The sequence below is a fragment of the Colossoma macropomum genome, unplaced genomic scaffold, assembly GCF_904425465.1.
Source record: "Colossoma macropomum unplaced genomic scaffold, Colossoma_macropomum, whole genome shotgun sequence".
NCBI lineage: Eukaryota > Metazoa > Chordata > Actinopteri > Characiformes > Serrasalmidae > Colossoma > Colossoma macropomum.
Genome location: NW_023494786.1, coordinates 27,003,143 through 27,029,448, shown reverse-complemented (window position 1 = coordinate 27,029,448; position 26,306 = coordinate 27,003,143). Strand labels below are relative to the sequence as shown.

The window sequence follows — 26,306 nt, the reverse complement described above, 5'->3', positions numbered from 1 at the left end:
TGATCTGTGTTGACATTCAGAGATTTAGTCCTGCTTTAATGAGATACAGTGGCCCCAGAAAGTATTAGGATCCAAAGAAATTAAGTACTTTATTGGTACTGTACTTTAGTGGGCCTAACTATGCCCAATCTGGGAGCAGCACCGCCTGGGGCAGTGGGGGGGTTAAGTGCCTTGCCCTAGGGCCCAACCAGGTATACCTAGTCAGTCGTGGGATTTGAACCTACAACCTTCCGGTTGATGGCTCACGCCAGCCAAATTTTGAAAGAATATTTTGCCTGAAAGAAAACTGTTGGGGCGGCACGGTGGCGCAGTGGGATAGCGCTGTCGCCTCACAGTAAGAACGGCCTGGGTTCGATTCCCGGCCGGGCGGCCAGGGTCATTTCTGTGTGGAGTTTGCATGTTCTCCCCGTGTCTGCGTGGGTTTCCTCCGGGTACTCCGGTTTCCTCCCACAGTCCAAAGACATGCCGTCAGGCCATTTGGACATGCTGAATTGCCCCTAGGTGTGAGTGAGTGTGTGAATGTGTATGTCTGTCTGTCTGCCCTGCGATGGACTGGCGACCTGTCCAGGGTGTATCCTGCCTTCCGCCCAATGACAGCTGGGATAGGCTCCAGCACCCCACTGCGACCCAGAAGGATAAGTGGTTTAGATGATGGATGGATGGATGGATGGAAAACTGTTGAAAATAAATGCCATTTGGTTTGACATTTTGTTTCCCAGCAGAGTGAACTAAAAGTATGGTGAAAATGCCCAAATACTTCTTGGGGTCACTATCTCATGGTAAAAGCAGTGCCCATGTTTTTGGCTAGAAAAATTCTTTGGGTGGCCTTTGCACACAACCATCCATAGTAAGTGTGGGTACTCTATAGGCCTAGATGTTTTTAGGCCCAAACCTAGATTTAAAAAAATTCCAATGGTAATTCTCCACTGACACTGAAGTTTGGCCCAAGATTAGGCTTAATACATATCTAGGAAAGCGGCACTCTATGTTCTGGGGGAAATTAGCCTCATTTAGTAGCATAAACTTGAATTTAGTTACTCAGTTCTGAGTTCAGCATCTGGTGATTATGCACAGTTATCTTATAGTGTTTGGAAATATGCACTTGTTCTCAAAAGATATTACACAGACAATTGTGCAGAGAGAAGTCTACTGCAGCTTGTTTTGTTGCTTATAATTTAGTCAAATGCATTAATATTTATTATTTTTAGAACTAATAATAATAATAATAATAATAATAATAATAATATTATTATTATTATTATTATTGTTGTTGTTGTTGTTGTTGTTGTTGTTGTTATTTCTGGGTATGTAAATCTATTATGGGATCCAGGTGGCCCTAATAATCAAAAGACTTTGTATCAGAGAATAAATAAGGGGATAAATAAGGACCCCAATGAGAAAAAACCCTGTGTTATGTGACTCTCTAAACCTGTTTGAGTCGCCCCCTGCTGCCAAAAACCGGTATATATTACGTATACACTGTACAGTCAGCAGTCTTGAGGCTCTTATTATACTTCCTGTTAGACTTCACCACTTTTCATAATGTGTCTATAAGCGTCCCTTAATTATATAACAGTAATATTAAATTACAATTTTACAGTAAGATACATTATATATGTTTAAAATGGTCTTACAATATTTTCTATTTTAAGAAGTATCAGAGTCAAGCTTTATTGGCCAGGTATGCTTGCACATACAGGGAATTTGGTTTTAGTTACAGGAGCTCACAGTGCACAGTATCAGACATTTACATGTAGAGAATAAAATAAAATAAAATAAAATAAAATAAAACTACCTACCATCACTCACTCATACACGCCCCCCCCTCACACACACAGTCATACATGTAAACCTTTGAGTGCGCAAAGTATGAGTCTAAAGTTAAAGTAACAAAGTGTATTCAGATATAATAAACAAATGATAATACCGCAGTAATAACACTGAAGAATATTCAGATGTAATATAACAGCAGTCTAATATGATTAATGTAGTGGTGTGTATGTAGTAAATACAGAAACACGGACCTGTCGCTTTAAAACTGCTCCCCGAGCAGAGCGCACTGATTCGTGTGGCTTCCTTGTAAGCCCCGCCCTCCTCCAGATTCACGGATCTGATTGGCTCTCACCTCTGCTCTCAGTTTATTGGCGGGACTTTCAGCAGCGGGAGGAACGGAGCTTTTCGTTTTCACGGCGTGTGGTGAGGAGGAGGAGGTGACTTCAGAGAGACGTACGGTACAGAAAAAGAGATTAAAGTACGTTACAGACCGCATAACAACATGTCAGGAGACCGTACACCCGTGTCGTCATGTCGGTTGACGGTAAATTGCCTTTGTATCTGTTCGGTGCTGCGTTTTTATTGATCTCGTTCAACGGACGAACGGCTAACGTGGCTAACTAGCTAAGCTGAGCTACTCAGCTCTCCGTTTCTCCTGTCAGGATGTCGTTTAATTCACCTCTCCTCGCCGGACTTCAGCACATTTCCATGTAGTTCGCCGATAAATGCTGTTTTAGTTCTCCCTTGTAGTCTCTGTGTGGTGAAAACAGACGTTTGGTCAGCTGTTAAAGCAGAAAGCCGTCCTTCCGCAGTGTTAGCTGTGCGGTTGACATTGAGTTGTTGTGTTTTCTTCGTCGTGCGGCCTGAGAGGAGGAGGGGAAGAGGAGAGGAGGGGAAGATGTAGCTGAAGAGGTAAAAGAAATGACAGAAATAAGCGCTGCTGAATGCTGTTGGCTTATTTCAAAACTTACTTTTTCTCCCCCACATCTGAAAAATATAAAAGCCTCTTTCTGCCACTGAAAAACTGTAAGGCCATTTAATAAATCATAGTTGGGTGATTCTACAGAAACGTCCATTTTTGTGTCCCTAGCGTTTACAGATATATTACACTCGAAAAACATGTTAGGGTTACAATAAAACAAGGCGTTTTAACAATTACACCTTCTTGAGCATCAGTTTAGCAATATTGGTTTTAAAATCAATCATACAGAATTCCAGTCGCCACAGAGGAGCTCGTCCTCACAGTGATGTGTAAAGGTGAGGCCATATTTTGAGGTAAAAGACATGTTTTTCTGCAGTTTTAACTGCAGTAATTTATACATGACTATGAAATGTTTGATTTAAATGACATAAAGAAAACAAATGATAAATATTATAAAATATATAATGAAAGTTATTGTCCCTAGGAGTGTCACTGGTGTTACTGCATAACAAAAAATCTCTTATTTTGAAATAAAAATCACACTGATGACATTATTTAACTTCCTTTTACCTTTTTTCTGAAGATCTATGAAGAAGAGCACTTGGTGAGTTCACTGTGTCTTTTCAGTTATCAGAGATTTTCTCATTTAGTTCATGAATTCATATGAAGCTTTTAGCTGAAGTCACTGGTGTGACCTACTTTATTCTGAGGTAATTGTGAAAACATAAAATACAAATGGATTAAATTACATATTTTAGTGGATATTTCATGATTGACAACATGTGGTTTGATGCTCTGTAGCATTTTTGTAAAATGCATTTTTCATTAAAAATGTAACTGGTGTTACCTTTTCTATGTGTAACACCAGTGACTTCTATGGACAGATAAAAAAGTGGACGTTTCTGTAGACTGACCCAGTTCTGAGTTAGTATATCATAGTGATGACTTACTGTGTCATAATTATCACTTAGTATCTCATCATTTTGACTTAGTAAGTTGTGGTTATGACACAGTAAGTCATTATTATCATATACTAACTCAAAAGTAAGTAAGTGGACGTTTCTGTAGAGTGACCCAGTTACGAGTTAGTATATCATAATAATCTCTCGGTGTCATAATTATGATCTCATCATTTTGACTTAGTATGTTGTAATTATGACTTAGTATCTCATAGTAATGACTGTCATAATTATCCTAATTATGACGCACTATTTCATTATTATGACTTTCTCATAATTGAGAATTTCCCTGTCATTATGAGATAGTAAACAATTATTATGAGATATTAAGTCATAATTATGAGAAACTTTCTCCTTGCTATGAGAGAGAATCTCATTATTATGAGGAGATCATAATTGAGATAGTAACACATACTTATGAACACCTTTCTCATTGTTATGATTTGCTGAATGGTTATATATTTCCTCCCAGAGGCAGAAACAGACTTCTATAGTAAACCCTCTACAGTTCTGGCACTTCTGGGATGGGAGAAGTATGAGAAATGTAGTCTGAAGGAATAGCCTGCTATTTATTGCAGTTTCTATAAAGGACCCTATCCCAGCGCTCTTTGGGCGGAGGGCAGGAAACACCCTGAGCAGGTCGCCAGTCCATCACAGGTCCATAACTAAACTGTTTAGACATTTTTATACTGATTCCAGTTTTTTCCTCCTATAGGTCAACTTGCCTTCATTTCAGAGCTTACACTGACCAACACTGACCAACACTGGACAATATGATTGAAGACTTTTTCCATCAGATTGAAACAGGTAGCTGATCATGGTTTTATTTTGTCGGGCCATTTTCCCTGACATGGATTAAGCCTTTTCTTGGACTAAATGGTAGTACAAAGGGTAATCACCATAGGATAAGCCTGTCACAGTCCCATAAAATAAAGAAACAGTATATGTGACATATTTCCAAAAATCATTTAAGCATTATTTGGCAATTTTTGATGCCCTGTATTTAAAATAAATGGGTCATTAAAACTTAACCTCTTTAACTTCTTGAGACCACCGTTGGTTCCAAAATGCACTTTGTCATATTCTTCATAACTTTCATATTTCATAAGCTACATTCAAAAGGTGGGTGTCGTATGAGAGCTGTTACTCTTCTTTCCAGTCAAATAGATGGGTGATGTAATTTTAAACCCTTATAATAGAAGAAGCTGAACTCAATTTTTTTTTTGTCTACTGAAAGTCGACCCATTTTTCCACAAATCTGGGCTGTAAACTATAAACAGATGGCGTCTCTTCAGTGATCTGCTCTGAAAAAATTATTTTTATAAAAAAATACAAAGAGCATCTAAGAGTTTTGGCTTTCAACAGTAAATTATAAGCATATAACAATATGTGTATGATCATAAAACACATGTTCTGTTCATTTGAGTGGAGCTTTTACAAAAAAAATAAAAATGTACATGTCGTGTTGCCTCACGATTTGGTCATGTGAATTCAGATGGAAAAACCATAATATACCCTGGAGAATAAGAGGTAAATGATTGTTGGGCTTTTTAATGTACAAAATAAAATAGAAAACAAAATAACTGACAAATCCAGAAAAGGGTGGAATGATTAATATACATTTTTTTGTACGAGAGGTTCAATTATTACATAATCTTCTGATCGCAGTTACTTAAGCTAATTGTAGTTGTTTCCTGCAGTGCTTACGTTTCATATTCGTATGTTTACGTTGCAATAAACAAAAAGTGATTGGGTGGTAGTAAGTAATGTAAAATAAAGTATCAACAGCTAGAAAGTAAGTTAGTTAATAAGACACTCTGGCCACTTCAGGTGTGTACATTAATAGTTAGATACAATTAACAAAAAATCTAATCGTTAACCACAATTATTATATGGCTATCAGCTAAAGTTTCATGATGGTGATGAGTCTATCATTGGAACTTCTTTTTAGTCTAGACTTAGTCTGGCTCTGGGAAACTGGCCCATTATGTCCAACTTGATTTTTACTCTCTCCTGTACTCTTTAACCATTTAACTCAGCCAGCTGGTGTCCTTTCTGTTTTAAGAGCTTGGACCGCTTAGCTCAGATTGGTTTGAGGAGCTGACCGCAAAAGCATCTAAAGATGGACACTGCCCTGTTGCTGTGGAGATGGAGCCGTTGTCACATACAGAAGATGGTATGTTCAGAGCACCAACAGAAACGCCGGTCTCGGACAGTCAGATGTCTTCGACGCCCAGAATATTTAGGCACAGAGGACCACAGTCTCCTGACTCAATTCTTGGACGTTCTCCAGACCCAGGTAGCAAATGTCTTAAAAATTGGACAGATAAAAGTGAGTTTTATATGCTTTGTTTAAGTGTCCAATAAATTGTATTTTTTTTTCCTTGTAAAACTCGATTTTACAGTCTACAAGACATTGAATAAGTGATGTATTTATTATTTTGGTAGTTACTTGGTTTGGCAAAATGTCATCAATTATGTAAGCAAGCTAACAATAATTTGGTGTTCAGATGAGTTTGTGTTTGATCAGCTGAACTGTTTCCTTGCTCGGTTCCTTTGGTCTTTCTCCCTTTTACCCATGTAGTGTACTGTTTCCAAAAAACATGGGATGCTGTGGAAAATGTAAATAAAACAGAAGGCATTGATGTGTAAATCATTTAAACCCTGTGTTTAATTGAAAATAGTACAAAGACAACAAATCAAATATGGAAATGTGGAATTTTCTGAAAACTACATGCCAATTTTGAATTTGATGCCTGCAACATATTTCAGAAAAGTTGGGAAGGGGCAGCAAAAGACTGGTACAGTTGTGTAATGCTAAAAACAACACCACCTGGATCATCTCACAAAAAACGTTTCTCAACGTAAAATAGCAAAGAACTTGGGGATTTCATCATTTACATGCATAATGTCATTAAAAGATTCAGAGAATCCAGAGAAATCTCTGTATGTAAGGGACAAGGCCAAAAAATATTGGTTGGCCATGATCTTTGGGCCCTCAGGCGGCACTGCATTAAAAACAGACATTATTCTGTAATGGAAATCACTGCATGGGCTCAGAAACACTTTCGAAAACCACTGTCTTTGAACACAGAAGTGATTTTAGAGCATTTCTATTGGTCTATTCATCATTAAATTTTCACACGATGTAAAGGACAGCTGGTGTGTTGAAATTATGTAGAAAAATAAAAATTGACAAAAATGGAGATACATGGTTTTCATTGGACAGCAGTGATATGTTGCCATCCAGACAACATCTTTTTCAGAGAAAACCTTGCTTATTTCAGCGAGGTGATGCCAAACCACATTCTGCATACTTTTGTTGAAATGTGTTGGTGCCATTAAATTCAAAAGGGTTAAATATTTGTCAGAAAGAAGTAAAATTTGATGTGTTGTCTTTGTACTATTTTCAATTAAATAAAGGGTTTAAAAGATTTGCATATCATTTCATTCTGTTTTATTTATGTTTTGCACAGCATCCCAACTTATTTGGAAATGGGGTTGTATAACAATGCCATGATAAACCTCTACGGCCAGTTTCCCAGATCCAGATTAAACCTAACCCCTGACTAAAAAGACTTGTCAGTAGTGAGTCTCCACTGGCACTGCGACTTAATCCAAGATAAGGCTAAGTTCATGACCACTAAATTGGCTCATAGAGATAAGCAGCAAGCATGCACGATGTGAAGATATTACAGATCACTTTTTTAATTCAGAGGCATGTTCCTTGCACCCAGGTATACAGACACCCACTGTCAGTGTTGCAGTGGACAGACTCAAGCCCATGTCTGTTTGGCTCAGCAAAAGACAGGTAAATGTGTATATATAAGAAATTCATAAGAACTGTTTGCATTTGTGCGTAAAACGTGAAGTTGATTTTCATATATATATAATTTTTTTTTTCTTTGCTTCTGTAGCCAGCAGTTTGAAAAAGGCTGTGGATCACTAAAGAAAAATGACTGCTTTGGTAAGGAATTAGTTCATTGTTTTAATGTTTATCTTTTTGTCCAGACATTTTATTTTGGAGATTTAAAAATTCTAACTTTCTGAATGTGTTTCTGATTTTTGTTTGTTTGTTTGTTTGTTGTTGTTGTTGTTGTTGTTGTTGTTTGTTTGTTTTTCTGTTTCTGTCATCGTATTTGTTATCACAGGTCTGCTTGACACACCAAAAAGTTCACTGGTAAGTTCAGTATGAAGCTTACTAACTTGAATCATAAATCAAAGTCAGAGTGTCGACTTTGTTTTGCTCATTAATATAATCTCTTTTAGGCTCAAGATGCATCTGCAAGACGCATCTCAGAGAGTCTTGGAGCTCAGTTAAATCCTGATTTGTCTTGGAGCAGCTCCTTCAACACACCATCAGCTATGAGCCCTACAGTTATTTTGAGTAAGTATGGATGACCTTTATGTCACACTTTGAGTTTTCTGTGTTTGTTTGTATTTTTTTTAAATAATTATTAACTGTGTTGTATTTTTGCTCAACAGCAAAAAAAGAAGCCCAGTCTTCACCAGCAAGTTTACTCAAAGACAAAGAAGTCGTTGTAAGTGGTCCAAAAAGTTACTATTTCAGTTTGAGATATTAACTAATTGTAAAGTGTTCACTTAATAGCAGCATATTCATGTCGTTTATATCATATTTATATTCATTTTATTTTATTTAAACAGTGAACCCCAGTCAAGACTTTTGTTTTTAACCATTATCTGTGGTGGTTGTTTTGTCCTTTATTTCTTTATACAGATTGTACGGAAGTTATTTCCATCACTCTCAAAAGACACAGATACAAGATCTGAAAATGCATCCGCTGCGCAACACAGTGGTTAGTTTTATAACTGAAACATGATTTCTGATATAAAATTTAAATATTCATTTATTAGTAATTAGGCATTAACTTTTTGTGTCTTCTCAGTGACAGATGGAAATGCTAATGGACAGAGACCGGATGAATCATTTGACAGCGTGGATGGTCTCTGGAGGCAAACAGTACCAGATGCAATAAAGGACGGCGATGTCCGCAACACGGTGGAGAACGTTCTCGACGGTGCAGACGATGTCCTGTCGATCTTCTTCAGCAATAGTGACTCAGCTCTGCGACGGGTTAAAACCAAAGAAAGAACAAAGAAAAGAGTGAATGGTGTTTCTAAGGAGGTGAAATCTGCTGATCTTTTAACTGAACGCTGTACAGATCATCCTTTAGCAGCAAAGGTGGATCCTGATATGAGCCCATCCAAAAACTGTGCTGCTTCTGAATCAAAAAGTCCCCTAAAAAACAAAGACTTTTCACAGTGGAGTCCACTAAGTTTATCTGATGTGCAGGACTCGAAAGCAAAGCAAGAGTGCTTTTCTGAACTACCAAACAAGCACACTAATCTCGTATCGGTTAACAGTGATTCAGAACAGCTTGTTCTTAGAGACAGTATCACACAACCTGACCAGTTTTCTTCCTGCACTGCTGAGAAACAGAAGAGCTGTCCTGATTCATATCCAGAGAGATCTCAGCCAAGAAGCGCTTTGTTGTCGGCATCTCCTGCACTGAACTTCTCCAGAAAATCCAGGAAGTTTGTATATCGAGTGCAAAGTCCGTCTTCTTTAAGTGTAGGAAGAAAACAGAATGCTACACCAGGCAGGTCTTCACAATCACTTAATGGTATGACTTTTTTTATTGCTTATTATTACGGCTGAATATCAAATTTCACCTTTGTAATAGTGACTGAATTACTTCAATACCACAGAGTATTCAAAAATTTCTTTCAGTGCCGATTTTTGGTACCTAAGTACTCAGTCTAAGCATCTGTTAGCCAGTACACTTGCTTGTTCTGAAATCCACACTGTTGATTGGCTGCAGAAGTTACACATATTATCAAAGTCAGTACTTCTTTGTTAGTCTGCAGTCTATGGCAGGTAGTAAATACACGCACACCCAGCTCATTTCTGGTTTAAGCCACACTCGCTCTTGGGTCGTAAATACAAAGAATGTACTAAAAAAGTATTGTTTGGTATTGCCAAAAATATTGGTATACCAAAAAAATTTAATGATACCCAGCCCTGCTTATAACTAGTGTAGGGATAATCAGCCATTTTAAAAAACAATAATTCCAGACAAAATTATCTGTAAATAGTCTTACCGTTATTAATAATTGCTTATAACTGACATACGTACATAGTTTTGTAAATGAAAACAGTGTGTTTTTAATATCCAGGTGCAATTATTCTTAAAAAAAAAGGGAAAAAAGGATGTTGTTGTTATTATTTTGAGTTTTGTTAATTATGTTTGAATCAGTGTCTCCCCTCGCTTCCCTGCCTTAGCACCAAAGTCTATTTCAAATCTGGGGGAAATAATGTTTGTTTATTTAGGACAGTTTCCATGTAGGGGAAAAAAAAGCACCAAGTTTTCAAAACACTTCAATGCTGATGTCTCTCACGTCATGGTTGCTTCTGGAAATTTCTTTTGCTGTTTATTGAACTTTCTGCAGACTTTCTGCAAACCTATAACCAAAACATTAAACTAAACCAATCATGAAAAGTACTGTTTCTAATGGCATTTTCCCATGGTGCACAGGGTGACTCCCTGCTACATGTGTCAATAAAGTACGACTAGAACTGAAGTTTTAAATAATGCAAAAGAAATGAAAGAAAAAAAATGCAAAATGAAAGAAAAAAATGCAAAATTGTATTTACCAGTTATGTAGCTCTTATGAAAGGTGGTCTCAGCTGTCTTTAAAACACAATTTCAAAGTTCCAAATGCATAATTTGTCTCTCTTTACCCTCTTTTTTTTTATAGATTCTTTGGCTGAAAAACACTATGAGGAAACTCTTGCTGATGAGTCCAAACACACAGAAGATGACACATGCACAGCAGACACTGGAGCGCTTTTGGTGCAGCCAGGATTAAATACTGTTAAGCAGGTTAATCCAGCAGCCCCAAACATGGACCATGGCCTTAATATGACACAGCTTTGCAAAGCATTTGCAGAAGATTTCACTCAGGAAGTGAACTTTGAAAAGTCACCAATCAAAAGTACAGAGATTGACCACAATGATCTCATTATGTCATCTTGCATGACTCGTACAGTGAAAATGAGTGAAGTCCAACTAAAAGCCGAATCTGAAAAACAGTGCGATGATGCTGTGGACCACCAGGGCTTTCACAGCAATCAACAGGAAAAGTCAGCTTTTACAAAAGAAACAATCAACTTAACAAATATGCCAAGGATAGAGAGCATGACCCCTGAAAGTCTGAAGCATGACAGTGGCTGTCCTATCATCTTACCTGATTTTAGCGGAGCAACTACATCGTGTAGTGCTGCTGGACTTCACCATCCTGGTTTTAAAACCGCCAATAATAAGATTATATTCGTCCCACCTGAAGCTGTAATGAAGGCCAAAGCAACATTAGATGATATGATGGAACAATGTATGACTGTCAAAGTCAGTTCACCCAGAACTGAGCTGGCAAAAGCATCACACGACCCAGTTGTAACAAGCCCTGCAGCAGCTACATGGCCTTCAGAAAGTCATGGTCAAGGAATAGGGCTTGGGGAAGAAACTGCAGATTTTGCACCAAATGCCAGTTCAGAGACAGTCACAGATCAAATTCCGAACTCTTTCCTTTTACAAACAAATGATTCTGGTTTCAGAACAGCTTCTAACAGAAGTATTACTGTATCAGCTATTAATCTTGAGAAAGCTAAAGATATTTTCAAGCAGCTGGAGGAAGAAAACGCTGATTTATGTCCATCAAATTCTGGAAAGTTGGACGTCCAAAATGTGAACAATGCCAGACTTTCTAAATTTGACTTTAGAAGCAACCATACTAACCACAACAATGTTGAGGGGAACTGTTTTTTGACAGCATCTCAGAAAGCTGATGTAACAGAATTGTGCGGCGTGTTGGAAGATGCAGACAGTCAGTATGAATTTACTCAGTTTAGACAAGCAAAGCCGGGTTCAAAATTGCTGGATAGCACTTTTGAGAAAGAATGGGATCCTGATATACTTTCTGGTATTGACTTTGATGATAGTTTTAATTGTGATGTGGAGAGACAAGCGTCCAGGAAGCATCATGCGAAGACGGATAAGCCTAATCAGCACACTGCAGTTCAAAGTATATACAAGAGCAGGTCATTCCATGCTCCTCAAGAAACATCAAATGCAAACCTTCTCTTGATCAATGGCAATTTGGGGTCGCATGGTAAAGAAACAGCAGAGGCTCTAGAGGTAGAGACTAAGACAAGTGAAGATAACAAATCATTTTGTGTTGGATTTAAAACAGCTAAAGGAAAGTCTGTGAAAATCTCTGAGAAATATCTCAGCAAGGCAAGGAGCCTCTTTGCAGATCTGGAGGATTGTGAAGCAAACTTTAGTCCTAAGTCTGACCACAGGAAAGTTGCGCTTGACAAAAATGAAAAACCGTTAGGTGACCATCATACGACTGAGCCCTCACCTGTAACTTGCAGCAATGAGCTGTTTGGCCATGAGAAAAAAGCTGAGCTTGAACCAGAGTCAGAAGAAAATAGGTGTAAAGGAAATACAAACTTGGTCACAGAAGAAACTCAAACATGCAGTACAGAGAATCTGGAAAATGCTCAAAACGATAAAGATCAAAAACCAGATGTACTTCAGTTCAACACGGTGAATTTTGGGTTTAGCACTGCTGGAGGGAAGCAGTTGAAGGTGTCGGAAAAATCCCTTCTGAATGCAAAGAAGCTTTTAAATGAGGTTGCAAACTGTGAAGAAGCTGCTAATAAGCCTGAAGCTCCTGCCTCTTTAAAAGCCCAGCCGAAAACTGAAGCTGTTGACTCAAGTAGGATTTCACTACATAGTTCTAATTTGTTGATCGATGCACTTCATGATTCAGAGATATCGGATGAACATTTAACAAAAGGTGAAGAAACAAAGCTCTGAAAATAGCACAGAAATAAAGTGGAAGATGAGTAGAAATCCCACTCCGCTGTCCATACAGAGTAATGGCTTTAAAATGGCCAGTGGCAAAGTAGTGTCAGTTTCAGCAAGCGCTATTGAAAGGTCAAAAACCTTTTTCAAAGACATTGATAGCAGTGTGGATCGCTTAGATGAGACAAAAGTCAAAGGAAGTGAATGCAAAATTGGATCTTAAAGCAGAAAGAAGCCAGCCTGTATTTGTCAATGGGTTCAAGATGGCTAGTGGGAAAGGAGTCAGCTTTTCAGAAAAAGCACTTATGAAATCAAAGGCTTTCTTCGAAGACTGTGATCTTGATTGCTCAGATCGTTCTCAAGGCAAAAGCGACAAGTCAAGTGTGATGAATAACTGTGGCTTCAAGGCAGTCGAGGGAAACATGGTACATTCGCCTGAATTAGACGATCTGAACAAAAATGCTGCGAGTTTAAAGGAAGAACCCGCAGTTTTGAATAAATATGTCGAGAAGGAATCCACTAAAACCTCAGCTGAGATCCTTCAGTCCACATCTGGATTCAGTACAGCAAGTGGTAAAATGGTATCTGTTTCAGCAGAAGCACTTCAGAGAGCTAAATCGGTATTTGACGATCCAAATGGTGCTTCACCTTGTGAAAAGACAATGGAAATTTCAGAAGAGAAGAGTGTTCCCGAAACAGAGACCACTGTTCCCGGAAGAAGCTGGGGCTTTAGCACAGCAAGTGGTCGGAAAGTCACCATATCTGACAAGGCACTGGAAAAAGCAAAGAATCTTTTTACTGGTTGTGAAGTGGAAGGTTTAGCACCTAATGGAAGCCTTTTGAACTCTACAAAGACATCACCTGTAGACCCTGAGCAAATCAGAGGCTTTAACACTGCCAGTGATAAAGGGGTGGTTGTGCCAGAAAAGGCAATGGAAGAAGTTAAAGCTGTGTTCACAGTTTCTGAAGACATTTCAGCTGATTTACATGAGATCGAGAGTCCCTTAACTACACAAAAAGGGCAACAAAAAAGACCTCACAGCAGTGCTTTGAGTAGTAAGAGTAAGGGCATGCTAGTCAAAGCTGGAGGTTCTGAAGGAAACCATAAGGGTGGGAAACCAAAGTCTGATAACTTCAGGGCAGGAAAAGTTGGTTTCAGCACAGCCAGTGGAAAAGGTGTGTCTGTGTCGAAATCAGCCCTTCAGGTAGCTTTTGAAATGTTCAGAGATCGTGATGTACAGCCAGTTACTCATGAAGAGCCTCGACTTGTGAAGACTGAACGCGAGTCTTCAAAAAGCAGTGAGAAGTGTCCACCAGAGGCGCAAGAACTTGATCAAATTGGGCAGACCACAGCTGCTGCTCCGTCTCTTTCATCACAAGCCATACGCAGCGATGCTTCTCCGTTGAATTGTTATTCCTTAAACCTTAATGGGTGCACTATTACTCAGCAGAAGTATTTTGAGCAGGAAGCTATGGCTTGCGCTAAAGCCTTATTAGAGGATGATCTCAACGAGCACAGTCTTTTAGAAACTTTGGAGGACACTGACAGTAGGAAAAGTCCTGCTGTCTCACAGAAGAGATCCCTTGAGGCAACCGTAGTGGAAGGAAAACAGATGTCTGATGTTGATTTGACAGGTAAAGCCTCCAAGTTCTAGACCAAGGGTTTGCTCATTCTTGTCCACAAAGGGTCTGTTTAAAACCAGGCAGGATTTCGCCTGATCAGTTGTTCGAAGGCTGAAACACCTTGATTAAACAAGTAGATACAGATGTGCTCTTACTTGGTGAGAGTGAAAACCAAGTGAGAACACATCAAGCCTTTGTGGATGTGTTTTTTTTATTGGTTTTGTAATTAACTGTTTGTTTTGTATGTTATTTCTGTTCTGTTAACTGTATTAAGGTCAACCTCCTTTGAAAAGAAGACTTATTTCAGAGTTTGACCAGATTTCAGATCGCGCGAGTGTCTGCACTCCTGTGAAAAGCAGTCCCAATGGTGAGTTTTAAATGTTTTAAATTTAATTCAGTTGGGATCAATTCAGTTTTATTCAGTTCTAAATTTGCCATAATGTTTGCAGGAGCTCTAAGAGACAGAAGAGTCTTCAATTTAAAGCCTAATATCACTCATCCATCCAGGTGGGTCTATGAAGCATGTGAGTAAAATCTTAAACGTTAAACAGCATGTAGATTAACTAGATCATTTTTCTTTATCTTAAGGAATTTCATGGACCAAAAAATCACCAGCTCAGATCTCCAGACTGCTTCTTCACTTTCATCCGGTCAAAAACGAGGATCAGATCCCAAGGCAGTGATGTTTGTACCCCCATTTCGGAAGAATATTAAACAAGAGATACAAAAAGCTTGCATTCCCAGAGATATTGCCAAAGTGCCCAGTGTGTTTGTTCCACCAGTTAAAAAGGACTCCGTGGTGACTGTTCATCATGTAAGGGGTTCACAAAAAAGTTCTACTGACTCAGAATCCCCATCCATCTCAAGCTCTGAATGTGAGAAAATGATGGCTAATCCAGAGGTAGAGCCTCACACTGTTGTGAAACAAGTTGTTGAAGACATGAAGAAAGAGAAAGAAGTCGAGGAAGACGTGAAGTTGGAGGATCGGTCCCCTCAAACCCATGAAGAAAAAGGTATCTTACATTGCATCTGTGAATCCGTCAAATTAGGACCGGCCTGAAAAGCATTTTGCAGGCTTTGAATGCTCGATGATATTTCCGAATGAGTGCTCAAATACTCGTTCTCAAAGTCAGCCTTAAAAAACAGAAATATTTACATTTCAAAATTAAGTACAATTATGGATATTCCTTACTGACGTTCAGAATATATCCAGTGTATACTGGTAACACAGATGAAATGAAATTAGCTGTAAGACATTTAGCCTTAGAGCTGATCTTTATCCAAACGACACTTGGATGAAGATCTTTATACTTACTTATTTAAGATGATTAATCAACCTTGTCATGTTTCCATGGCATATAAAGCTTGTATCACAAATTTTACACAGTTTTTCTTGTTAACTAATGATTTAAAGTGCTCCCACAAATGATTTAGTCAGGCATCTCCACTGTTTTGGCTTGAATGGCCACATGGCAGCAGTGCAGATTGAGCCAAGGTGGTGTAGATGCATGGCATGCGTTTAACTCAACCAACTGTGAACTATTTTTTACCATTTTCCATGCGTTAATAATCACTGCTTTCCAAAGTCATTTGCTAAAAAATGTTTTGTAGTCAAGACATACCAAATACAAAGTGTACACTTTGAGTATTTTAATTATTCGGTTATTCTAATAATTTCTTTTTTATATTGCAAAATAATTAAATACATTTTTAAACATTTAACATGTGGTAATGTCATGTCATGTTTTTGGATGCTCAAAGTTACTGAGACCTGGCAGCAGTCCTTGGAGTTAGCACGAGATATGCAGGATATGAGAATCAGAAAGAAGAAGCGTCAGAGCATTCGCCCGCTGCCTGGCAGCTTTTACCTGGCTAAGACGTCTGGGGTGACGAGGCTATCCCTGAGAGAGGCTGTTGAACACAAGTGCCCATTGCAACACACTCAGGAACAGGTGCTCTTTTTTAACGTTACTCAGCTTTGTTATTTATTTCACAGTTGTTCTACCTCTTTGAACTTACTGCCACAACCTGTAAGCCGTCTTATTTTATGCTTCAGCTGTATCAGTATGGTGTACACTGCAACGTCTCCCAGATCACAGCTGAAAATGCAGAGTCGTTCAGGTTCAGCTTTGATGACTTTCTTCAAACGCAAGGTGTTCGTAGAGAATACTGGTGTCCAGCTGGCTGATGGTGGCTGGCTGATCCCAGATAACAGAGGAACCATGGGCAAGGAGGAGTTCTACAGGTGAGTGCTTAAAGACTCCCAAAATATGAATCGTTAAATGGCCGCAATATTTTTGAGTTCGTCAGAAGTTTAGACCACCCCGCTCAAATGTTGTTTTTCATAATCTTGAACACATTTTGGTCTACAGGCTTATGCTTATATGCTTGAAAACAGTGATGCACCTTTTTGAGAAAAGAACTAAAACCTATTTGTTCTTTTTTCATGCCAGTTTTTTAGCCTTTCGTCTCTTTTGGTTCCACACTGGACTCTTTTTGGTCATAGGTTTTCAGTAGCCAAAATTTTATTGCATCTCTTCTTGAAAAATATGTGGGAATTTCTTCAGGTCTGTTGGAAAAGCTTTCCAAGTGGCTTGAAGCTCCTTCAGAGATGACGAGATTGATTAAAGGTGACATCAATATCAGGCATAAATCCATATGTTATGTAATATCTGCTACATGGGTACAGTGGGTGTGTCTAAACTTTTGACTGATGGAGTGTGTGGTGCTGTCTGTCTGAGTTGATAGTTGAAAAGTACTGACAACAATCAGATGCAGTAGTTTTAAAGAACAGCACTCTGTTTTTTGTCAGAGCATTGTGTGACACTCCAGGTGTTGACCCCAAACTGATAAGTGAGGCCTGGGTCTTCAACCACTATCGATGGATTGTGTGGAAACGGGCCTGCATGGAGAGAGCCTTCCCAGAAGTAATGGCCAGTCGCTGTCTCACTCCAGAGCAAGTCCTTCTGCAGCTTAAACTCAGGTACTGTAGGTGCTGTATTTTTATGCAGTACATTTAATGTCCATGTGTCAGGCTCCAGTCCTCGCGGGCCAAAACACTGCGGACTTCAGCACACGGTCTCATTAAACACACCTGATTCAGCTCATCAGCTAACTAGCAAGGCCTTCATGAACTAAGTTCAGAGCGTTAGATTAGGTTAATACTAATCTCTGCAGCATTTTGGCATGGAAGGCCTCAGTTTGACATGCCTTCATTAGTGTGTAGCTTATGTATAGCCATCTGTCTTATGTGAGGTGGTGGTGTATTTTGTATGTACTTAACAATATTTTTTTTATTGCAAACATGTTACGCACTGCAAAAAATTGTATCTTGTCAAGTAAAATTATCTTAAATATAGTCAGTAAATCTAATATTTCTCCTGTTGAGATTGTTGTAAACTCAATTTAAGATTACCTTATTTCTAGACTGTTACTTGTTTTAAATAATTTTATTAAGTAAAATTATCTCACTATAGTGGCAGATAATTTTGCTTGTTTTAAGAAATGTGCTTGAAACGAGCAAAATTATCTGCCAGTATCATTTTACTTAATACAATTATTTAAAACAAGTAAATAATGTCTAGAAATAGACTAGATAATCCTATAAGTGCACAAACATCTCAAAATGGGAAATATTATATACATAAACTAGATTTAAGGTCATTGCACTTGACAAGATACCATTTTTTGCAGTATGATTGTTGACATTAAAGTAAAATATGAAAACATGCTTACAGATTAAAGACTAAAACAAGCAGCTTAATAAACAAGAAAAATCTAAAGAATGATAGTACAGTAAAAAGGTAAATCAAGTTAAAATACAAATGAATCTCAAACAAACAGAATGCAGTAATAATACATACATAAACTGCCTATTACAATAAAAGCCACTATACTAATCCCTGATTGTATCTATTTTCAGATATGACACTGAAGTGGACCACAGTCAGAGATCAGCTCTGAAGAAGATCATGGAAAGGGACGACACCCCAGCCAAGACTTTAGTGCTGTGCATGTGTGGCATTGCCAAATCTGTCCACAGTGAAGCGAGGACGGAGAAAGCTATGGCCACCACTGATGCCAAGTCGGGGTCACCTGCTGTGGTCATATGGCTTACCGATGGCTGGTATTCCATTAAAGCGCTGCTGGACCCTCCGCTCTCTGCCATGGTGCAAAAGGGTCGTCTCAGAGTTGGAGGAAAAGTTATGATCCATGGGGCAGAGCTCGTTGGCTCTCAAGATGCTTGCCCTCCTCTAGAGGCTCCTGATTCGCTCATGCTTAAGGTGAGGTGATACTATTTTAGTAAGGCCATCACCATAGTAAGTACTTGAACAGTTGTTTTGCCATGTAATTTAATCATCAAAAATGCAAATAAGGTAGAGGTGTAACGATACAGCCTATCATAATTAATCACTGAAATTTGACCAGCATGTTAGCTTGTACCTCTTGCTGTTACCTTGATGCTAACATATTAGTTTGTGGCTTGAAAGCTATGAAGTACAGATTGTTTCAGATATAGTACTTTTATAATGTTGATTGCTCTGATAAACTGAAAATGGAAACATATTTTCAGCCGCTCTTTATTTTTGCTGTAACAAATGGTCGAATCAGGACACCACTGCATCATACAGGGTGTCCCAAAAAACTGACATCATTTGAGATGTGAATATCTGAGTAACTACATGTCCTGGGCAAACGAAATGAAATAGGGCGTCTTGTTGAACAATACAAGATTTATTTATCAAACATTTGATTCTTTTACTAAGAAATTCAGAGGGATGTGGATTTTATAACCGATTTCACAAAACTTCACAAATGTAATATCTTCCGATACTGGTGGTCATTCAGATACCTTTGCCCTGCACAGACAGCCTTCCTCTCTGAATTTTTTGTGCCATGTCCAAATCTGGTTCCCAGTCGGTGCATTTTTATTGAATTCTCTCGAAAATGCACGCTGCACACTCGTTTGACTGTGTTTGAGCATATTCTAACACACAAAATGCCTTTTCGTTTCTAGTGAGTGCCGTTCTTCAACTTGGAAAAAAAAACATTAAAAATTAAACTTAATTTTTAGACATTTTGTTAAAATTTGAGATCATTTGAGGGAGAATTGGCTATGGTATTAGACTATGAAATTATGTCAAATTTTTGGGACACCTTGTATTAAATTGAATAATTAATTTTGAGAATTGTTACACCCCTAAGATAAATGGGTGTGCAATGTTCCGTACTGTAAAATAGATCAATAGGATAATTTAAAATATGCAGTATCATTGTTCAAATTAATAATGAACCATAGTGGATTTGTCAGGTACATTTGAATCAATTATTTTAAGAATTGGTTAATTGAGTTTAATTGAGTAACTAGTTAGAAGACATGATTATGCTGGATTTCTAGATTAGCTTTTATTATAGTGTGTTCGTGGTTTTTAGATTTCGGCAAACAGCACAAGGCGAGCTCGTTGGGATAGCAGGCTGGGCTTCCATAAAGACCCTCGACCCTTCAGGCTCCCACTGTCCTCACTGTACCCAAACGGAGGAGTGGTGGGCTGTGTGGACATAATCGTGTTGAGGAGCTACCCCACTCAGGTTTACCCTCTCTCTCTGGCTCTGTCTTTGTCATTTACAGTCACCTAAGTTTTTCTTTTTTGCATTATACTATACTGTTATGTGACGTTCTGACAAAGAGTTCTGCTATAACTGAATTTGTCTTTTCATAATTACTTTTTTAGTAACTATTTTCTTGTTGAACAGTGGATGGAGAAGAAGTCTGGTGGAGTCTTTGTGTTTCGCAATGATCGAGCTGAAGACAGAGAGGCCAGGCGCCACGGCAGTGTCAAGCAGAAGACCATGGAGCTTCTGTTCTCCAAGATACAAGCCCAGTTTGAGAAAGAGGAGGAAGGTAAGTGCCTTTTTTCAGTGCTGAATAACATTTTTAATTTCTGAGGCTGCATAAGATCTTAAGACTGACTTTTGGTTCCCAAAGTTGGTCTTTAGGATCCCCTGCTCTGCACTTTTGGTGTACTCTAACACACCTGCCCCAACATATGAGGAGCTTGTTAATTAGCTAGTTGAATCAGGTGTGCTAAGTGAGGGAAAGCACAAAAAAATGCATATTGTGGCATCCCCAGGACTGGAATTGGGAACTCCTGTCTTAAGGTCATGTAGTCCTGTACTATCAAATAACTTAACAATACTAAGCTAAAGTAAGACTTTCCTCCCCTAAGGCTTTGTCACACAAAACATTCGTCAGGCACCTTCTTAAAAGCAGCTGAAAGTGTATTTTTTCTTTCCTGGAATTTATGCTTTTTTTCAACTTTTAAATAAAAGTTTATGTTCGTTTATTTAGTTATTGTGGTTCAGCTACATTTTATGTAGCAATTGTAATTATGAAATGTAGTATAAAAGTAAGATTTCCAGTGAATTTACTTCTACAGATAAGAAAAAAACCAGAAGAAGAAGAAGGTTTCGTCGCCATGAGATTGAGAGCCTGCAGGATGGGGAGGAGCTTTATGAAGCGATGGAGAGTGACCCAGCTTATGTGGAGGTACAGTGTTTTTTAAAGTAGTTGCTTAATACTGTGATACAGTGAAACCTTTATATATTTTACCCACAAAAAAAAAAAAAAGATTCTCAAAAAAAGTTGCTGGGCTGCTTTAACATTTTGAGTTATTTGACCTTCTAATAGTAAGTCAGCAGATCTTAAGGCCGATTCTTGTTTTGTTAACTTACTATGGCTGTGTTTACATGAAAAGATTTTTGCCAATCCGATTGAATTTCTTCCGATTACAGATTAAGACTGAGGTGTTTATATGTTCACTCTACTCAACAATCTGATGGAAAATCTCAGTTTACATTCAAACTACAAGTAATCCGATCCAAAATGAGTACCACTTAGTGTCGAGGTTACCATGGCAGTGAGCATCACGTGAAACCAGTCAGAGTGAGACGAGTTTTCATCTGGAGCGCTTGTGTTTTTAGTTGCTTTAAAATTATGGCAGAAAAATGTGCTTCACATGTACTAAGGAAGCGGCGAGAGGAAGACATCATTTTCTGAGATGCATAAGCTGGACGCCTGTCCTAGTCTGGCAGTCTGGGAACTACCTGTCTTTAAGAGTTATTTCTAATCTACATGTACAGCTTCATATTACCTTGTGTTGGTTTGTTTACCCACCTCATTTTAGGGCATACCCACTAAGGGTCCAGCTTTACATGTTGTTTAATTGTATGATATTTGTGCAGGCCCACCTGAGTGCAGGGCAGATGGAGGCTGTGAGCAGTTACAGGCGTAGTGTGGCTGAGCGGAGGCAGGCGGAGCTGCAGGATCGTTTGCGCAAGGCTGTGCAGGAGGCTGAGGAGGCTGAGGGTGGCTGTCCCAACAGAGATGTCACACCTGTCTGGAAACTCGCCGTCACTGACTTTAATGACCTGCACAGCAACTGCAGTGAGTTTAGTGACTGTGATGATTATCGTGAGTTCTGAATATAACTACAGGAAGCGTTAATTGGAGCAACATGCATATCAGTATGCTTCATGTTTCGGTTACCATGCCAAATGCTGCATTCAAACAAACACCACTCAAAACTGCTGTGTGTTTGTGAACTCACTGTCATCTCATGCTTACATTTTGAATATAGCAGTTGGTTTTGGTTTGTTTTGAAAAACAAAGGCTCTTTTTCTGCCTGTCATGTTGAAGCTATTAGATCCAACCAACTGGCTGTGTGTGTGTGTGTCTCTCGTAGTATATACACTGAATATTTGGCGGCCCTCTGTGGAGTTGCGCTCCTTACTGAGAGAGGGCTGCAGGTACAAGGCTTATCATCTGGCTGTATCAGAGACCAAGAAACGGTCCGGCACAGCCAGCATCCAGTTCACCGCCACCAAGAAAACACAGTTTCAGGACATAGAGGTAAACCTGAGTAATGTGTTGTAATACTGGTTTTATTGCTAGAACAAATCGCTTGTCTAAATATTCTTGGAAACTGGGAAACTGTATTCTCCCTGTCGGCTTCTGAGTGTGCATCCTTTTCACAATGATCTCATTTCTGCAGCCATTTCCTGCACTGAATATAAATCAAAATAAATATGATTACTTTGAAACAGGTTTGTCCGGAATGGTTAAGTACACATTTTCCTGCGAGGCAATTAGCAAGCTTCAGGGATCTTCAGAACCCTGGATTCAGCTCTCCGTGTGGAGAGGTTGATATTGTAGGATATGTCGTCTCTATCGTGGACAGACAAGGTTTGTTGTCTTCTTTTTGCAGTGTTGCAGTGATGTTAGTGGCACTGAGTGTTACTATGCAATAGTGCATTATCCTCAAGACATTTATGCATTTTCATTTGTGTAACGACGCTCATAATGACATGTAAGTGATCTTACCCTATTTTATGAGCTTTATATCTATATATATATATGTGTGTGTGTGTGTGTGTGTGTGTGTGTGTGTGTGTGTGTGTGTGTGTGTGTGCAGCTCCCTCTCCAGTATTGTACTTGGTGGATGACAAGTTTGACTTTGTCTCTGTGAGGAGCTTCAGTAGTCTGGTTCAACTAGCTCTGGAGGACCTGGTGAAGCCATTTGCTTTACTGGCTGTAAGCTACTTGCAGCTGCGGGAGCTCTCTGGGCCTGTTCCCAGACTTTATGCTGGAGAACAAGCACTGTTCTCTATAAACCCAAAAGAGGCCCATTTGCAGGAAGCTGTGGCTCACCTGAAGACCTTTGTACAGGTAACAAGTGCAGCTGATTCTTGAGCAAATAGACTCAGTTGTGAAGTTTGTATATTGTTTCAGAATGTTTTTGACTTGCCACCCAAAAAGGTGACTTTTTTGGAAATATTTAGTCATATGCAAATGATTGGGTTAAATTACATGTTTGGTTGATTGAGAATAAGTTTTCCTCTACAGAGAACACACTGTGTGTGTATGTGTGTGTGTGTGTGTGTATGCAGGCACGCTGATGTGCCAAAAGTCATGGGTGTAGAAAATCTTTGATCTTGCCATGGAAGAGATTCAGGAGACCGGGGTTTGCAGAAATAATGATGGTTTTATTAAAAAGGGAGGGCTCAGTATTCCTGCCTTAGTGTCACCCCAATCTGAACAGCAGCACAGACACACAGCTTTTATGCTATGCCACTGACCCCCGACCCCCAATTGAGTCATACAGAACAGAGTTAGACATTTGAATCCTGTTGTAATTACCCTACTGTGTTCAGCCCCAGTACATCCTTTACATCCCATTAGGGGGTGTTGTAAGGCCATTTGGTGTAACTGTTCAAACCACGAGAACAGAAATGGAGGTGGCTTCTTAAACCCTTCGGCATTAATACGGTTTAACAATAAATAACAATTAAGGCAAAGGAAAGTAAACAGAAAACTAGAAAATAAATCAAAATAAGACATTTCCCAACAAGGGATAGCAGTATGTAAACTGATTATGAAGTGGTGTTACCTCAGGGGACGGTTTGGGAGCTTCCACATCTGTGTAAGTTGTGAGGTGTTACCTTGTGAGTGAGGTTGAACACTGGTCAGCGTGCTCATGGCAAGGCGACATGAATTATCGGAGTTCGAATGAGGCATGATAGCGGGTGCCAGACGGGAAATTCCATTTACATAGTTGTGCGGCCATTTAACATTCCTCGATCCATAGTGTCACGTGTGTACCGGGAATACGCCATAAGAATGCATTACTACCCACAGTAGACAGCACAGCGGCCACCTACAGGTGCTTAGTGATCGGCGTCGTTAACAATGCTCTGTGCAGGCTGGCGGTAGTTCCATACTGGGTCCACTGGTCCACCGGAAGACGTCATTGACCGGTGAACACTACATTTCACTGCTTGGTGTTGGTGCAGCCCTTAATGGGTTTCGTGTACCCCCACAATGATGGGATATTCCAGCAGGATAAGGCACCTTGACCCGGGCCCAAGTTGTCCAGAATTGGTTGGAGGAGCATTCTGGAGAGTTCCGACGAATGTTGTGGCCTGCTTGTTTCGCCCACCATGAGCCCAATCGAGCACTTACGGGATGTGGTGGAGAGATCTATTCACACCCGAGATCCTGCACCTACAGTTACCACGGAGCTGTGAGTGGCTATATAGACGGCATGGCTCAACAGCCCTCCAGAGGTCTTCCATCTTCTTGTGGAATCAATTCCATGTTCATTTGCTGCACTTTGCCAGGCTAGAAGGGGTCCTACACAATACTAGTTCCTGTTCAATGACTTTGGCAGGTGTGTATGTGTGTATATGTGTATGTGTTGAGGATACATTAACAAAGCATGTAATTTCACCAGGTATGTTACAGACTTTTGCATATGACTCCATAGGCAATAACAAGATTAATCAGATTCTAATGAAATGGCATCTGAAACTGATTAAACTGAATGAATAATGGTATTGCAAAGCTAAAAAAAGTTTTTTAAATATTTTTCAAATCTCTTTTCTTTTGAGATACATTTCTCTTGGCAGTTTATGATATTGTTGCTGCATGTTCAGATGGAGCCTCTGGTTTAGTAGGTTTATGTGTCACTTGTTGGTTGCCCTACAGAGTTATGAGAATTTCTTCAGTGTTGCTGAGGAGAAGCTCTCAAATCTGATTCCACCAGGCAGCTTGAAGTTTGTACAGTCCCCGAGAACTCTAGGTGTGCCATCCATGCCAAAGCCTAACAGCAGAATGAATGTGAGTTTATTTTTTGTTTGAGAATTTCTTGTCTTTTTTTGAAGTGTCAATTTTGACGATCAGAAACACGAGAAATATTACAGGGATAAATTATATTTTTTACAGTTGCTTCCTGAATGAAAAAGATACATACAATTCATCACTGTCATAAACCTATTTTTTCCCGATATGTTCAACTCAGCAGCCTAAAATCTACAGAAAAAATGTCATATTGAAGTTTTTACTGTACAGTATGTGTTAATCTTATTTTACTTCAACAAAATGTGTCATTTGTCCAGGAGGGTCCAGACTTTTGCATACAACTGTATGTTTTCTGTTGCTCTATTCATTATTAAATATTCATACAATGTTAGGTGCATCTAGTGTTTCAAACGGTGTAAAAAGCATTTCCACATTTTCTCTCATTATTCCTAGGTAACACCAAAGCAGGCAAGAGTTTTCTCCCGTTTTACACCAGTGACCAAGAGAGCTCCTGCATCCGCTGTTCAAACCCCTGAGGCCAAAGACCCCAAAAGTTTGAAAAGAAAGCGAGGTGTAGACTACCTGTGCCGTGTTCCCTCTCCGCCACCCCTCAATCCTCTGAGCATTGTCACCCCTCCCAGTGTTAAGAAGACATTTAATCCTCCCAGGAGGTCAGGGCCCCCACAGCTGGCCTGTCCAGTTCCAGCCCTGACCCGCCGGTCGGCTTCCCTAGCAGTAGAGGAGCAGTGGGTGAACGATGAGGAACTGGCCATGATAGATACTCAGACACTACTAGACTAACCAGACAGGAAAAGGCTGCCCGTCTCATGCACTTTAGAGCATCCCGAGGTAACGCTGACTCACGCAGCCTGTGGCTCTGAGAGCTGTGGACCTGAATGTAGGCATACAATGTCTCCTGAAAGAGTGATGGAAACAATGATTGCGACTGTGTTGCTTTCTGATAGTCCGTTGAGGGATTGTTCATTTCGGAAATGATCCATATTTTTCTTTCAAATTCTGTGTTTCTACTGAGATGACTTGAAAAGTGCACAGGATATATTTTTGGTTATCCTGATATTGTAAATGTTTTGACAAGTTTCTCAAAAGAGATCAATAAATGTTCTATTTATTTATAATACCGTGTACCTTTGGCTTTTAAAACTGAGAATACCTCTTTGGCTGTTGGGTGAAAATGGCAGTAAATTTGCATAGTGAAATTGAAAAGGGGAATTCCAGCAATTTCTTTATAATAATTCATTGAGATGTAGACATTCAGTGGTTTCATGTGAAATTCTCTATTCTACAGAAAGTTAGAGTGGTTCACACTGGTGGTAATATAAGGATCTGCAACACATGTAGCCATTTTATTTAAATACCAAAACAACTAATGTGCCCACATGTCTTCTGGATTTTTATATGTAGTGTAGATAATAAAATAGCTATATATTTATATATTCTTTTGGGATTGTTTTGCCCTTCAATACCCTGCATGTACTTGTCAT

The 26,306-nt window shown here is 39.2% G+C and overlaps 1 protein-coding gene across 1 annotated transcript; it reads left to right on the top strand.

Annotated features, from left to right (window-relative positions):
- Positions 1 to 2,171: 2,171 nt before the first annotated feature.
- brca2 (BRCA2 DNA repair associated) lies at positions 2,172 to 25,934 on the top strand. Its single transcript, XM_036565187.1, is given in 31 exon segments — positions 2,172 to 2,685; positions 4,370 to 4,461; positions 5,720 to 5,953; positions 7,392 to 7,402; positions 7,404 to 7,465; positions 7,572 to 7,621; positions 7,806 to 7,834; positions 7,924 to 8,041; positions 8,140 to 8,195; positions 8,393 to 8,471; positions 8,562 to 9,299; positions 10,435 to 12,562; positions 12,564 to 12,738; positions 12,740 to 14,180; positions 14,443 to 14,535; positions 14,618 to 14,675; positions 14,757 to 15,181; positions 15,930 to 16,120; positions 16,225 to 16,305; positions 16,307 to 16,413; positions 16,981 to 17,151; positions 18,091 to 18,451; positions 19,602 to 19,757; positions 19,923 to 20,070; positions 20,606 to 20,715; positions 21,411 to 21,612; positions 21,911 to 22,077; positions 22,272 to 22,410; positions 22,640 to 22,893; positions 24,712 to 24,843; positions 25,258 to 25,934. Coding segments are annotated over 30 exon segments (8,298 nt in total). The 5' UTR covers positions 2,172 to 2,685; positions 4,370 to 4,427; the 3' UTR covers positions 25,606 to 25,934.
- Positions 25,935 to 26,306: the final 372 nt, after the last annotated feature.